Here is a 17,038-nt window from a genome sequence, read left to right as displayed (position 1 = left end):
ATGTTTGCTAATTTATTAAATTTCTGATAAATTTAATCACTCTTTATAAAAATGCCTGCCACAAACTTATTAATATGCAATATTTGTTTGTGAAGTTTGATAACATAAATTGGCACATTTTGATGGATGTGTAAATCAACGATGTAGTTCTTTATTCATAAAAAATGTTTGATAAAATTTTAGATGATTCGAAGAATTTTTTATGGTTTACTTAGATTTTAACGATTATATTAAATCATTGAAATTTATAATAATAAATTACATAAGTTATGGGCGTCTTTGTCTCATAATATTAGACAATTGCTTAGAATAATACAATTGAACTTATCATTACCAATAATCACAGAAATTAATTAATATTATTGTATTAAAATGTTTTTAGCAAAACGTTGACTAATGTCGAATAATTAGTGGATTAAAATATTTGTTTAGACTATAAAGAGAAAATTACTATTAGTTTTAATTATTTGTACACAAGTATACAAATTATAATAATTCATTTCTTATAAACAAATTAAATGTGATTCCTTTTAGGTGAGAATACCTGTTAGAAGTGTTACAACTAGTGTGAAATTTTGAAGAATTGTTTTTTTAATTCGATCACGGTGAAGACAACAATCACTGAAAATTTCTCTGTATATTCATTATTTATACACAAATCTAATTATTAAATATTTGATACAATAGTTTTCTTTAAAATAAATTACAAAAATCACCTTATTTTAGGACATCTCGTATGTATTATTTTTTCATTATAATTTTCTAGTTTTTATAAATTAAAATATTTCAAACATTTTAAAATTGTCAGATTTCAATAAAAAAGTGCTTGTATTTATAATTTTTTATTTGAATATATAAAACTAATCTTAAATTATAATTTTAAAATATATTAAACAATATCTATTAAAATTATTAATAATAGTTATTTCAATATGTAAATTATTTACCTCCATAATATTTTTTCTATTCTTCCAGTTTCGTAATAATAAATTAGAACAATGTTTATTTAATAAGGATTACATAAAAATATACAACAATTCCGATTCGATGCATCGACTTTGCATCCGAACCCGGCGATTTGCAACAACAATTCGCATAACTCTTCGCAATCACAGCGCAACAGTCCGATTTCGCCGAAGCCGGTAGAATAAAAAAAAATGAATAAACCCGCTAGTTTTGTGGGTCACATTAATTGTTTATTTTTCGGTGCACTTTCTACCACATTCTCCAATTAATTCGAATCTTGTGCGATAAAAATGCGAACGTGTCACAGACTCCAATTGGAGACGGCAGAACTTACTATTTTACTACAGTGTGTATTTTACGTCTGACAGATCGTATTGCTGAATGAAACACTCACCTGCTAACGTGAACCGGTCCATGTAATTGATGAGATTGATGAAGCACAAAATCGCGACGGCGATCCAGTCTTTAAGTTTAACATCTCTGAGGCTGCCGCCACCGGCACCGGTGCCGTTTTCGCACTCGTCATTTCTGTCCGTACGAACAAGTTCGGCACTCGAATTGTTTTGAGTTATCGTTTCGGTATCCATCGTTTTGAACTGTTTCAACACGAGTTGCGAGCCCTTTTCTATTTTCTCAGAAGGCATCTTAACAAGCCGGATAACCTAACCTCCTGGCATATGCTCGAGGAATGAATCGCTTTTCGTATCGTATCCATGTTGGCGGGTACCGGAACGCGCACGCGCAACAACAATCACCTGATGAATGAGTCGGGTTGTTTTATTTACGTGACCGATGTTCTGTTGTTGTTCACTTATAATTTCGCCGTACGTTTTGAGATTATGGTGCCGCGTTGTTTGGCGTTTTTTTTCCGGCACGCGCCGGTTCTGTTTCTTCTTTTTTTTGCCGTAACTTCACATCCAAAACGATGGATATCGTCCACGTCTGTCAAACGCTCGCACTCGCACACTGACCAGCGATTTCTGGCAGCTGCTGTATATAGGTAACTGCACGATCGGCAAGATACGTAGACCAACTGAATACGTGTTATCTGGGTTGCGATCGTTAACCTAACCAAATACAAATTTGTATTTGAAATAAAATAATTTAGGATACTGAACACGATAAAAATAAATTGTTTCAAAACAAATTACAAAAATTACGTATTCAAATTTATACAAATCTTAGTGTAAAAATTAAAATATCTAAATATTCAGTATTTAAAACTATTATTTTCACATTAATACTAATTAATAATTTCTAAAATACAAACAAAAATATATAAACAAATTTTAAAAATATAAATATGAAATATTAACGTACAGTAGTGGGCATAATTATGGCAACTTATTAAAATATACCGAGTCAGGGGAACACTCATAAAAATCTAATTAAATTAAATAAAAAATAATTTAATTTATAAATTATAAAATAAGATAACTAAATATAAAAGATGACATCTTTTTTTTGCTATTTATTGTGTTTCTGGGTATTCGTTGAACGGTGCAATTTAGTGTATTTTGTTCTATTGACTCATCAAATTTTTATAAAAATACTTTCTTATTATGGAGAGGCACCATCTATGTGATAAATAAAAATTAAGAACAATTGGGATAATAGAGTGTAAATCTTGTTGTGGAGATGTTACAATGAGTATAATGACGTAAAAGAAAAATATTCAGGTCGCAGTAGGATAATTACCTTGGTACAAGTCCGCTTTTTCCTTTTGCAAGCTCGGAGACACACGGAAATAACAGCTCCCGAACTAAGACAAGAGTTTTTTAGGAACCATGATGTGATTTTGTCCGAGAGCAAGGTCTATTTCAGAGTGGACCTTTAAGGGTGCCCCGATTGCTCCCTGGAAATCGCGTTGCTCGTTTAGCTTGGACACATGTGTATCAGGATTGAATTCTCTTTTCTGATTCTTTTTGGTGGTACTAGAGATGTGGCGAAATTTGAACCAAAATTTACTTAATCGATGTAAACAACCGAGGAGCTCCGTGCGGATATTACTTTTTAATAGAAAAAATAAACATGGCATAGTTATTATAAATAATATACTAATAAATATTTGAATACATGGTTGATGTTATTGTTTTAATTTTTGAAGGAGTTGTAACATCATTTTCCAATATATTTTTTATTTAATTAGTAAAAAACACTTGTTTTTATTAATACATTATATTTTCACATTAGTTTTTTTGGTTTTATTGCAATAATTTAAAAATATTTAGGTGTTCCCTAGACTTGACTGTATATATGTTATTATTATTTACTTATTTAATAATATAATATTTTAATATTTAATAATCTTTCATTACTTTCTGTGAATTTAAATTTCTTAAATATTTCTATGTATCTAATATTTATTTATTTAATTTATATGCTTATTATAATTACATAATCATTAGTCGTAGTGAAACTGTAAAAAAATATAATTTACGGTTAAAAAATTCAATGGTTTTGAATATTATTAAATAGTTAAAAGGCTAAAGCATTGATGTTTGTCTTGCCCGTTCAAATCTCCAGACATCAAATCTATAAAAAACTTGAGAGATCACGTTGATTAATAAATTCGATATAAAATTTTTACAAATTTAAATGAACTTATTCAACAGCGATTCAAAAAGCTAGAAGCAGTATAGATTTTTCTTATATTCGGAAAATGATCGAGTCCATGCCACGGTGATGGTTATAAAACAAAATGGATATTTATTTTGTTTATATAACAGTGTACATATTAAAAATAATAGATATTCCCTTTAAATAAAAGAATTGTGGCTAAAATATTTAATATTTTAAAAAGTTGCTATAATAATGACCACTATAGTACATAATGGGTATAAAATTAAATTTTTTGGTATTAATTGTTAACAATTTCAAATAATCTATTTGAGAATACTAGTACATAATAATTTTACGACATCTGATTATTCTATTTACAGGAAATTAAACTGAATGACTAATTTATAATTAAAACTAAACTATCAAAATTAAATTAACAATGATTGACTAATTTTAAACTTAATTGTTTAAAAAATATGATCAACAACAGTTATTCAAAACGGATTGTGACTAATTTATACATTACAATTTATACATACAAATACATTTATGTATATTATAAGTTTCATTTCCTCCTTTTGTTTAAGTTTTATTGTTTGGTGTTAACTATAAATTATTTATTCATTTTATTTTAAATATTTGACAATTTTTATATTAATTAAAAAAATAGTTTTAGACGGATATTAAGATTTATATAATTGTATCAAATTCAATATTATAAATATTTTAAATTATACAACATTTTTATACACATACTATTAATCTCTATAAATAATAATGTAAATAATAAATAATGATAAATTAAGATTAAATTTATTTCTATAAACTCCACTCCTTGAATAATTGGTTAATTAAAATATTAATAAAATTAGTGTATTATAAATACATAGATTATAGTTTTGAAACCGAGAATTATTAATAATTTATTTATTTTTTCTTGTTATATTATATTTTTATAAGTGTATTAAGTTCTTATGGCCAAGAGTACTTAAGCTGTATTTATAATTTGTTAAAGACGTTGATTTTATGTAGTCTTTGAAGTTCCGAGAGAATGTATGTATTTAATTGTAATTGGTAGATGGCAGTTACCACAGATTGATTGTTGGCTACTTTTAAATATATACTTGCAGTGTCTCCTTGTGTGTTAATAGAGTATGCCCAGTTATAAGTCTACCATATAACTAAATGCTCCTTTCTACTTTGTAGAAGTTTAATTTTTGTTCCACTTTCCCGACAATGCCTTTTAGTTTGTTATTGATTTGTGAATAATAAATAGTAATAAAGAGTAATTTCTTTAGGACTACTATTCAAAGGTGTAACGAATTTGTTAGCTTATTCGTTGATGCTGTTTCCAACATGAGATGATATCCATAAGAATTCAACTGTTGTTTTGTGTACGGTCCCCAGGATGGATCCACCTTGTCGTGTTCCTGGGGCTCAGTACCGCTCCACAAATCAGTGGCAGTGGTAAGCTAACGGATCCAACCTAGCCGGTCCAATCCTTTTTCAGGAAGATCTCGTATCTTCCTCAGATTGGTCTGAACTCTGACACCGATATATGCCTTGCATATACGTTCGTCTTTTGGTTATGATCTTCGGGATCGGTGCCCGGAAAGGGGTTTTCAGTCTTTTATAAGACTTTTCTTAAACTTGCTGGTTGATCTCTAGAAAATAAGTACGTGTAGACTCTAAGAGCTTTGTTTTGTAACACGTTTATTTCTTTAGACTGTTATTTTTCGCTGTGTTCTAGCAAGTAGATCCATAATCTATTTATATATCTTTATAATGGATATACTTGGTATATCATCAAAATAAATTATTACTTTAGAACACAATTTTATATAATATATATAAAAAAATTTTCAATTCATATTATAACACTTAGAATGCTTATGTTTAATTATTAATCATCAGTTACAGTTTTTTTTCCATAAATCATAGAACTCAACAGTTGGAATAAGTAGGGCTAATTATAAACTGATTAAGTTTTATTTTAGCGAAAATAAAAAAAGACTTATTCATAGTTTAGTTTTATTCTAAAAAATAAAATGTCTTTAAATTCAAAAGGTATTACACATTTTGGTTTAAAAATTCCTTTGTTTATAATTTCTCAATTCATATACCATATTTATTAACATGCTTATTTTTATTGTTCAATAGTTAGAAATCATCAATTACCGTTTATTTCCTCATAAATCATAATAATCAGCAGTCATAAAACATGCTGATTGTAAAATGACAACACAATAATTAACCGTGTAAATAAACATGTTTTGAGAAAATTAAGAAATAACACTAACTCTGTCTAGTATACTGATTTATTGAGAGTTGTACACATATATGGTAACTAAAAATACATATTTTGGTATAATAAAACACACAAAAGTGCAAAACCTCGTAGGCTACACTATTTTTTTAATTAAGTATAGCATATAGATAACAGATATTGTATATATGTATGTAATTGTGTATATTTTTAAAGTCGGCCTATATTTACAGGAATACCAAAACAAAATTTGCGTTTACATTTTAAGTACATGTTTGTTTGTCATTGGTATTCTGTAAAATAGATTAGGTCTTTATAATAAATAAATTTAATAGAAATATATAAATACTGAATACTAAAGCTCTGTATTGTCAACAATTATATTCGGAAAATCATAAACAATTATAATTATGAAATGTTGATATATTGTGTTACAAGTACAGTGAACTTTGGTCAAGATTTCTCCGCTTACCCTAACTTATTTTATATTATTTAGTATGTAGTAATATTATTAATTTCTTTAATGGATGATGCAAATTTTGATAACTATCTTAAAGAAAATGTTTACAATTTATACTTGACACATCAACATTTCCACCCGTGTATTTTTTATGAGAAAAACAATGAATATAATTGTTGTTTTTTATAAAATAGATCACATTTGAAGCTACACATTATCCTTATATTTATCATAATAGATTGGGGTTGGGCGATCAGACCATATATCACATATTTTTTTCTTGTTTCGTCGAAAACCACGTTGTTCTCCGAAACAACATTTTTCATGAAAAGAGGAAAATTGGTCTGAAGGCCGAATATAAAAGCACTAAATACTGTTTTTTATGTTTTTTTTAAGACATCGAATGGTAAAATAATTCCCAGCCTAACTCAATTTGTACTACTAACAATCCCATCGCAACTGGGCTGAGGAATAATAAGGAATACACGTTTGAAAAGTTACTTCCGCAGAAATCAATTTATAATTGTGTAATAATGGTCCATTAAAATATTTATGTGGTGAATGTTGTGTTGGTGTTTCTTATGGACACCAAAGGCATAATATTATAAATGTTGTCAAACGTGAAATTGTCAAATAAAGAATATATTTAGGAAATAACTTTACCAAACGACAATTCGATCACAAAAATTAAGTCTCTATAATGTTTTAAATTTTGTTTCATAAATTTCGATTTCTAAAAATCGCAACAATTAGATTTCCCAGTTGAAAATTCATATTTTGATTGTTTGTGTATCAGTTCAACATAATTATTAGAAATCTGTTTTAATTATTGCACCTTGCACACTATTATTATCCATCTACCCTAATCCAAAAAATAATTATTGTTGTGTCTCAAAAATGAAATATCCACCTGGGAATGAATAGTAAAATATATATTATAACATAATTATTATTATTAATATTATAGACAGCCTTCAAGCGTTATAATATAGAGATGGGCGTAGTAGTTTGTCAACGCATGCGCACAGATAATTCTTTTATAACAACATCATCTATCAACTGTTTTTAGAAATAGCGAGTGTAGAACAGTTCTTTATATTGTAAACACCATAGATAAAATTCGTAATCACTATTGTGCAATCATTATTACATACCTACATATAAGTTCATATCTTTGTCATACTTATGGAATAATTCAAGCGTAATAGTATTGATATACATACAATTTATATAACACTGAATAATAATTTTCATCTTTAATCATAATAGCATACTGATAGTGTTATTTAGAGTTTAAGTTTGTAGTTTTATATAGTAGGGGCAGATTTGAAGAGTGTTGGTTTTTTTAGGTTTTAAGAATGCATTAACAAGAAGAATAAAGAAGTAGTCATAAGAATTGCTCTTCGTTAGGTGTGGTCCACTATTAGATTTTTGAAAAACGAAGTACAATTGTGTAAGGTCGACAGCAAATCTATTTTATTGATGTTATCAATAAAAACATATGCACAAAGGTAATAACAATCGCCAACGAAGGTAACACTTGATTAAGCGCTATCTAACTAGAAGAAATCAACCGCATCATTTGGAATCAACGGAGATGCATCATTATCATCTAAAACCAACACATCAGATTATTGCTATAGTTTCCTTTTGCGGCTTGATCAGCTTTTAAACCGATCGTTACAATTGCATAACCCTATACACAGATGCTAAGTTACATAACTTTGTTTAAAACACTATGACAACCACTAATCGAATTTTATCTGGTGCGCTTGCGACTTTGAACGAAGTGCTATCCCATCTCCATGTCGCGAATCGAGAGCCATCCCTCGGCCGGGCATTAGGAGGTCTTGCCGCCCTTGTTCTGCCTGTACTTCCGACCATCGCCGTTGTGGTAATGATGGTTGTTGTTGTGGCTGCGCCTGCCTTGGTACTGCTGCTGTTGTTGGTGGTGGTGGGCCGCGGGGCCACCGGTCGTCTCGTTCTGCGGTTGTAGAGTAGGCAAGGGGGCCGTGTCGCCGTTCGGGGGCGGCGGGCCCCCGTTTTTACTGCCGCCCTGCCAGTAGCTCTGCGAATGGAGGGGCGGGAACCAGTTGCCGCGGAAGTGGTTATTGCCACCACCGCCATGGCCCCGGTGGTGTCTGAAATTTAAGACATGTTTTGGAGATTGGTGCGATTTTTGTTGTTGCATGCTGCAAAGATCGTATCACCAAGACTTGATTTTATTTTTATAAGATGCAACTATATAATGGAAAAGCGATGATGAGACAAACATTTTGTAATCCTCAAGACTCAAGTTGGAGTCATAACAAACGGATATAAATAATTGAAATATGTAAATTTTTGTTTAAAATCTTTGTAAAGGTAACTATTAATTTGATTAATGGTAGCAGGATGCGTTTGGTTCAACTTACAGTGTAAATGAATCAATCTGCTTGGAATTTCATTCATAGAACCAAGGAGGTCTAAAACACCGTGAATAAAGAAAAATATATTAAAAGAAAAGTAAAATAGAATTTTTCTAGTTCTTTCCTAAAAATGTATTTCAACCTTAAAATACATCTACTTTAATAATAAATATCTACCAACAAAAATATGCTATTATATAGAAAATTTAACATAAATCAATAAATTTTGATAATTCTTAATATATTGATTTTTTATTGTATATATTATAAGTATTCTCAATAAATCCTTTTTTAAAAATTATAATTTCAAAAAAGTGCAATTAAAATAAAAACAAATTATTCAAATCCAAAATATATATTTTATTTTTACAATTTATAATAATGGTAAAATAATAACATAGCCATGTTTCACTAAAATTTCCATACAATCACAGAATCCTTTTGTTTCAGCTACTAAAATTAAATAAATGCTTTAAAATTTTAATTTAATATGCTTCTTTTGTATATCGGTTTTAGTTAGATCATCACAATACTTACATTTTTTAACATAAAACAACCATTATAATACTAAATCAGGGTCATAACACACAAGAAAACGGCTGCGCCCAATTCTGCACAACTAATAAATTGTCGCACACTATTTGACAGTTCAGAATTTCTGAAATAAAATTATGAAGTTATTTTCTTTTTGTTTCTTAACTTTTAGTAGCCACCACCACTTTATGCAAGTATTATTAGTCCACCAAGGCACTCACCAGATCAAAACTACCATAAAAACCATTGGGATAATGTCAAAAATATAATGAAGTTGTTATATTATCATTGTATAACAATTCTTTGGTAAAAATTCTTAAAGAACATGTTATACTATGATGTTCACTCTTAAATATTATACACTCAACCACAAAACTAAACTGTGTTAGAAAAAAATTACCTAAAAATTAGGTTTTATAATTAGGAGAATTGAAAAGAAGCAAGGCTTAATATAGGGCATGTCTTCTCCACCTTGAATAGGAACACTTATCCTTCGTAATGATCTTGTCCTATGATATTTGCTACAATTTATGTATATAACTGTTCCACACTGGTTACCTTATAAAAAGTACCACATATTCTTCAATATTACAACTTATTGCAAAGAGATGCCAACCGATACAATTAGGTCTTCACTACCAAATAAAACTTGAGTCAACAGTAACTGTCGCTGTCCAGTTGTCTGAATCTCCATTCGTCCATATTTCCATGATTAAAAGCTCTCATAAATTTTAAGTTTTGCGTTTGATCAGCTGTGATCCAATGATGGGCAGTTGCAGGTTGATGAGGTATTAAATTTTCTTCTCTCCACCTCTTTGATGCAGTACTAGGTGATCTGTAATCTTGTATCCAAAGATGTGACAGGAAGTGTTGTTTGTCACAGAACTGAATGTAAAAAATGGTCCTCAACTTTAGTTTATTCATCGTGGTCTTCTTAGTCCAGGTAATCTTGAATATGAAATATTTTCCACCAACTTCTGTGATAAATTAATTCTTCAGGAGTTATTAAGGACCTTCAATCTTCTAGGATAAGAACATCTATTAAAAACTAAGAAATATTGAAATTAATTTAAAAGTCATTTGGATGGCAATTCCAGCAGCACAATATGGACATCTTGAAGGTAGTAACAAATCAGCGGAGGGCCATATAGCATTAGAAGAAAATTATATATGTTATATGTTCTTCAATACTTATATAACTCATCAGTGAGGAAACGTTCTGTTCGTTCAACTTCTAATTTATCTAATTTCAACTGTTACTGGCCATCAGCAACGACCAAAAGAGAGTCAGTGACAGATGGATAAGGTGTTTATCAACCTACTTAGTACAGAGTCGGATGAAACTAATTTTTACTTAAAGATTTGGCAGCAAGTATGGAGAAAACGGCCTTCAATTTTCATTCATTGATCGTGGTCTTCCTTGTCCATGTAACCATAAATAACATTTTCGTTGAAGTTTTGAATTGAGCAGGTTCTTCAAGAAGTATTATAGATTTTCATTCTTCTAGCACAATTTTCATCTAAAAACCTTACAAATCTGAGAAATACAGAAAAATATATAAATCCGATCTATGAAATAGTAAAATGTTGACGGCTGTTTAATTTTGCTGTTGAGTGTAATTGTAAACTGTGAGCAGTAAAAATACATTATTAACTGATAAACTGTGAAGCACATATTAATTTGTTAGAAACATTAAAAACAACAACCATAACAAGTCTTACTTATATTTAAGAGGTAAAATGTGAATATATTGTTATAAAGGTGTTAGTATGAAGGTTAGTTTTGGTTAAAAATTTCATATTTATGTTCACAAAGTATTTCATATGGTATTAAGATTTAATTTTATTCCAGGTAATATTGTTGCTGAATTACCCATGAGTATTTTGTCAACAATTTCCTAATATATCTCCAAAACAATACCAAATTTTCAACATTTGAACCAGTTACAGGTATTAGTTTTTGGTAAAAATTAATTACAGTCAGATCTAAATATGTTCAAATAGTTTATATTTAAAAATAGTTAATGACGACACATTTGTAAAAATCTACAAAGCAAAGCCATACATCAAAGGAAGATAAATAGGCAACAACTAATCATTATTAGTGATCAATTAATAAACATATTTAATATTTGGAATTTTAATTTAATTTAAATTTTTTGGAAATGTTTAGCAACATTTATGTGTTTTTATATTTATATAGTGTTCAAAATATGTAATATTTGTTACAATATAATATAAATAGAGATTTGTTATGTTTATATCAGATAATAAATGATGGAAAAATTATTATTTACATAAGGTATTTAAGACTGTGCTAAAAATGGAATTTGACTCATTTGATGAAACATTAAATATCTTTACAAAAGATACCAAAATTGATATTTCACATAGTTTTGGTATTCTATATACCAGTCAATACATTAAACGAATTTTAAATATTAGCATAGTGTGTAATTTTTCTTTTTGTAATGATAATAATAACTGTAATATTATTTAGTTTTGAAACCTTGATGATAATCTTTGTCATTTTCCCATGGACACATAACGTTAGTATACAAAAATGAAACTACGTGCGATACCTGTGGTTGCCGCGGTTCTGTCCGCCCCTGGGCGACTGGTAACCGCCTCCATTCTCACGATGGTGATTCGGCGAACGATCACCGTTAGCCGCATGGTGGTACTGCTGTGTAGCGGCCACGGTGGCTGCGGCCGACGTCTCTCTGCGCAGATCCGAGTTCTCACGGCGCAGTCTGCGTATTATGGCCTCGGCGTCGTCGAGTTTGCGCAGCAACTCCGGGTCCGGTTGGCAGGCGCGTTCTCGTTCTTTTTCGCGGTCGCGTTCGTAACGTTCCAATTTCCTGCAAACAGACACATTTTGGTTTAACGTTCAGTGACATTTATAATTAAGATAAAATAAATAACTTTACTTACTTCTTTTGTTCGTCAACAATGGCGGACAAATACACGTTCCTGCTTTCAGCCTCCTGCAATTGCAACTTCAGGTCACCCATCTCCTTTTCGAGTAGTTCAACTTGAAGAGGAGTGATGTTGAAGGTTTTCGGACTGGTGTAAGTCTGAAATTTATTATTATTAGCTACTTATGTGCAACGTGTGTGGTGCGGTTTCTTACCTTGTATCTGGATTCATCCTCGGGGGACGACGGGGAGCTGGGAACGGATCCCTTTACGAAAACCAATTGGAACTGAAGCTCTGCAAAATGTGTCAAGTTGTTTCACGTTAATGATGTAAATATTACAAGGAAACGAACCTTTGTTTCTGTTACGCAGACTCTCGATTTCGTGATGGAGTCCGCTCAACATCAACTGGTGTTGCTCTTGCAGGAACCGTATGTTCTGCTCAAGCTGTGCTATCCTGGAAGCTTCCGGACCTTTTATGGGCTCCAGACTTCGTGATGGGACCTCCGTTGTACGCGAGACAGTCACTATTTCCCCGTTTACATTTCCAGACTTCGATTTGTTCACCTGGATCAAACAAAATTATTGTTTGACATGATCTATGTTTAATAACTGGGTTATTACAAAATACATAATTGCATTATATTAAAAACAAGTCAAACAAACAAGGTGATCAAAACAATTACCATGATGCCCACACAATGAAGAAATTGACCTCATAGTATAGTTATTGAGGGAAAATATAAATGTTGCACTTGAGCAAATACTTGGTAAAAATATAGGTGTTGAATTAAGTAAATTCGTATAAATAGATAAACACTAATAAACTTGTTATTCAAATAATGATTCACATTGAGATGACATCATCATCCAGAATGACATGTTACGAAGATTGAAAATATAAAGCATGTCATACTAAAAATATTGGACCCAATCCATCTAAAAATTAGGAAAAGCCAATGTATCAGACTCTAACGTTGTAGCTTGTAACAGAGGAAGGTGGTCGATCCCACCCCACTAACCTGTGCAAAGGGTGCCACCGGTAATTTGGCAATCACTTTCGAGGCCATTTTTGCTGACCGAACGTCGCAACACTTCCCAAAACCGTACGATCGGGCACAATAACAACGTACGTCGCACCTCGCTTTATAAATAACGCCGGATCCGCACCGATTTTCTGGCCGGTCGGCGAGTGCACCGAACGAACGAAATCGCGGCGCTAAAACAAAATGCCGGCCTCGCAGCAACCTCCTTTTCTACCAGGTGACGGGAACGGATTCCCGGAACCGCGTCCGGATTCGGTTACTGGGATGTTTTCGTCGTCGCGGAATTAACACGGACCGGCCGTTTTGCGTATTTGTTTTTTCCGTTCAATCGCACCTTCGCACGTATCGATCAGGCGTCGCGACGCTCTTTGTTGTCATGCTCGAAAAGTATCCCCGAACTCGAGGGGTGTGGGGGCGTGTGTGCGGGCGGGATTACCAGTTGATATCGCGCGGTGACGCCGCGGCGTCACCCCCGCACTCGTACGTCGCCTTCGGGACCGTCCGACTTTAATAATTTGTTCGAGATTTTAGGAGGCAAACCAATTGTTTAAATAATCATATATAAATATTACTTAACATTACACTTATTGAATCATTGAGGACGAATCATTTTTAAGAAATATATTAAAAGGATTAGAATTTTTAAGAAATCAATTTAAAGTTTGTTAAGTCGATGAGAACACAAAACAAGTAGAGTTACTCTTAATAAAAGTTGATCAAAATTATATTATACTTAACAGAAACTTGTTAGTCGTTGGTGATAAAATATTTTTAAGAAAAATTTTAGAGAACTCATAACTGAGTGTTTCCAATTATATTTTCAAATTAAACTGAAGGTTATTTACTTATTTGCTTTTAAAAGCTGATCAAAATTATATTATATGTTACTTAATAAAAGCCTGTTAAGTCGTTCAGGACAAAGTATTTTTAAGAAAAAATCTAGGTAACTAATAACCGAATGTACTTCGAATAAATTTTTCAAAACAATTTTCTAAATTTTATTTAGAGTACAAAAAGAGTTTGATCCATCTGAAACAGACATCATGTACAATAGAGACAGTAAGTCTCCCACCATGGGACAGACTTCTACTGCCTCTGTCATGCATGATGTCTCTCTCTAAATTCAGACGGGTCAAACAGATACTATCTATATCTATCTATATTTAATTAATTAAAATTTTATTATATTTCAAAATTAAACCTAATAGAAGCCTTTTGAGTATATTTAAGAGACAATTTTGGAGGATTCTCAACAATGTTTTACTATTTTTCTTAATAAAAAAATGTTTTTTAAAAATTTTTATGTTATAGTTATAAAAAAACTGCATATTGTATAAACGATCGTTAAAAAATTTGCAAAATTGCTAATATGGAAACGAATATGACAAATGAGGACAGTTTGAGGTCATATATGAAGTTGCATGTAAAATTTACCTAGAAAGAATTCTACGCCATATTTTACTGTTACAAAATTGGAGTATGTTTCCATATGTATTGGATTACGTGTTGCGATAAGATCTCTAAAATGTCGTTAATGATTTTTATTACTCCATTTTGTTCGTTTGAATTGGAGGTTTATTGAATTTATTTTTGTGTCGAGTTATAAATATAGAGTTGAAAAATAAAACAGATGTGCAATATTTATTTATTTTTAAGTGCTAGTGTTGTATTTAATTAAGGCGTTCAGAAATAAGTAGAAATTACAAAATAACAAGAAAAAGATATTTTTAACATTCCAAATGACCTCTAGGCGGCTTATCATTACGTACTTATCAGAAAAACCAATTTATCTTTCTAATTTATCAAATACATTTAACACATTAGAGATTATTTATCTTGAGAACATTGGCATATGTTTTACTCTTAAAAGAAAATTGTAGTAACAATTGAAAAAGTTATTCACAGATACTACTCTAAAATTTCAGTTCAATTTAAAAGAAGTCAATAAATTTTAAAATTGAAATATTTTGTGATTTATTTTTTTGTTAAACTTCAAAGTTCTTTCAAGGAGTTTTTCAATTCTAAATTATAACTTGTATGTAGTGCCTGAGCACAGGCAGCCAACAAAATTTATCGAAAGGGATTAAGAATTCCCTTTAAAAATTCAACTTATCGATTAGAAGGAGAAATAATTTTTCTTCATTATACTAAAGGTGAATGAGAACATAATTAAAAAAAATGTAGTTTTATTTAAATCTTTAAACTCATGTAGTTTTATTAGTGGATTTTCGTTCATTTTAGGTATTTTTATTGCTTCATGAATAACATACCAAGGTTATAATTTTTATTGAAATTTTATAAATTAGTCAATTTTAATATATTACGATTCAGTTAAAATAAAAATAATTCTGGAAGATTGAGTAAAAAAGGAATAAATATCAGTGATCTTTTTGAAATAGTTTTGGTAGGATATTTATATTATTAATAAGGTCACTTATTTAAATTTGGTCAAAGCATTTTGATTAATTTTATATTTTTTATTAATTTATTAAAATAATTACACATTTTTGAAAATTGGTAAAATATTAATAGTATTTTATTAAAAGTAAATTGTACACTCTCAATTTAATTAAAAAATTCTAACTGTTAAAAGGTAAAAAATACTACAAATTAAAACAGTAATTATAATAATGATGGTTACTAAGGTTACATTACATATTAATGTGTTTTATTTCAAGTAACGGTTTTTAATAATAATAATAATAATAATAATAATAATAATAATAATAATAATAATAATAATAATAATAATAATAATAATAATAATAATAATACATATTTGAATAGATGTAATTTAATATTTTAAAAATTGAAAAAATTTGAAATAATTTTTTTATTTTTTTACTTGCTAACTACACCAAAGATTTTCTAGAATTCTTTACTACAATATTATGAAATAAGTAAATTAATCGAATTAATTCCTGTCTAAGTTGAAGTTTGAAAAGTATGAAGTTTGACTATTTTGTTCATTGGGCAAACTATATATATATACATTTTGAAAATTATCTTAATATTGATAAAATAATCATTGGTTGATGACAGTCTCTAAATTTTGACAAATAAGTGTCAAAAAGTTAAAAAGTAATTTTTTAATAAAAAAACTGTAAATTGAAGTATTCAAATTGTTATTCCTTTATTTTTATGAGAATTTATAGAAAATTTGTCTGTGTTTTATAGACTTAAATATTAAAAATAGTCAATTTGGCATTCAAAATCATGTAATTTGAACTGAAGTATGTATCATTAATGTAATGTAATTTTGTGAATAGTTGAGTTGTTCATATTGAACTTTTATTGATTTTCTAACGGGTTGCAGCATTATTTGTATCCATTCAAACATTAAATACTTTTATTTTTATACCTATAATCAGCAAATGAAGGAAGTTCTTCCACAAGTGCTTTTATTTTTAAAACACTCAATCTTATCAGATGTTCGTCAAACCCCATGAATAATTTATGATTTGTTTACGACAATTTTCAAGTTAACTCACCGTGACTTTTCCAAGTAGCGTGGTACCTTCTGGAAGAGGCGGTGTGATTGGCGGCAGGATTATGGTGTTGAGAGGCACTTTCTTGGTCTCGACCAGCGAAGTACTACGTGGTATCCGCAGTTTCATCATTATTGTCGATGCACTCACTGAACGGGACGGCACTGTTACGTCGAATTGTTTATTAAATGTCGACGATCTGCAAAATTTCTGGATATATCTGAAAATAATGTCGTATAAAACATAACCGTGTTTAGTTTATATGGAGGGGGCCACTCAGAAGCACAGCAGCTGTCGTCCCAGTCACGCTCGATGAAAAACCGTTTTCCTTCTACGGCTACTATAGGAAGGAAATAAATGAGTGAATGTTTTGGATCGGTCCCATGGCAA

General features: G+C 30.2%; 2 protein-coding genes across 10 annotated transcripts in view; both read right to left on the bottom strand.

The window, feature by feature from the left end:
• LOC109608751 (protein spinster) overlaps positions 1–1,944 on the bottom strand; it is a 54,956-nt gene extending 53,012 nt beyond the window's left edge. For all 3 annotated transcript variants that reach the window (XM_020025284.2, XM_020025283.2, XM_020025285.2), the window contains exon 1: positions 1,361–1,944. In XM_020025284.2, coding sequence (XP_019880843.2) covers positions 1,361–1,610 — 250 coding nt within the window. In that variant the 5' untranslated portion in view covers positions 1,611–1,944. The remainder of the gene's footprint in view (positions 1–1,360) is intronic.
• A 3,888-nt stretch (positions 1,945–5,832) lies between these two features.
• Positions 5,833–17,022, bottom strand: LOC109608773 (uncharacterized). 7 transcript variants are annotated; one of them, XR_007548818.1, is made up of 8 exons: positions 16,652–16,918; positions 12,468–12,681; positions 12,330–12,409; positions 12,131–12,273; positions 11,779–12,057; positions 9,200–9,320; positions 8,669–8,719; positions 8,255–8,395 (listed from the first exon to the last, which is right to left on the bottom strand). XR_007548818.1 is itself a non-coding variant. In XM_020025316.2 (7 exons), exons 2-7 carry the CDS (start codon positions 16,778–16,780, stop codon positions 8,095–8,097), a joined length of 1,146 nt encoding a protein of 381 aa, XP_019880875.1. In that variant the 5' UTR covers positions 16,781–16,868; positions 16,925–17,022; the 3' UTR covers positions 5,833–8,094. The 7 variants fall into 7 exon arrangements, 6 of the variants coding, with proteins under 6 accessions (XP_019880875.1, XP_019880876.1, XP_049826429.1 ...); XM_020025316.2 differs by lacking the exons at positions 8,669–8,719; positions 9,200–9,320 and adding an exon at positions 16,925–17,022 and having other exon boundaries at positions 5,833–8,395; positions 16,652–16,868; XM_049970473.1 differs by lacking the exon at positions 8,669–8,719 and having other exon boundaries at positions 8,256–8,395.
• Between the last annotated feature and the right edge of the window lie 16 nt (positions 17,023–17,038).

The sequence above is a fragment of the Aethina tumida genome, chromosome 1 (genome assembly GCF_024364675.1).
Source record: "Aethina tumida isolate Nest 87 chromosome 1, icAetTumi1.1, whole genome shotgun sequence".
Lineage (NCBI taxonomy): Eukaryota > Metazoa > Arthropoda > Insecta > Coleoptera > Nitidulidae > Aethina > Aethina tumida.
Note: the sequence above shows the minus strand (reverse complement) of the source record. Positions and strands in the feature narration are given on the sequence as shown.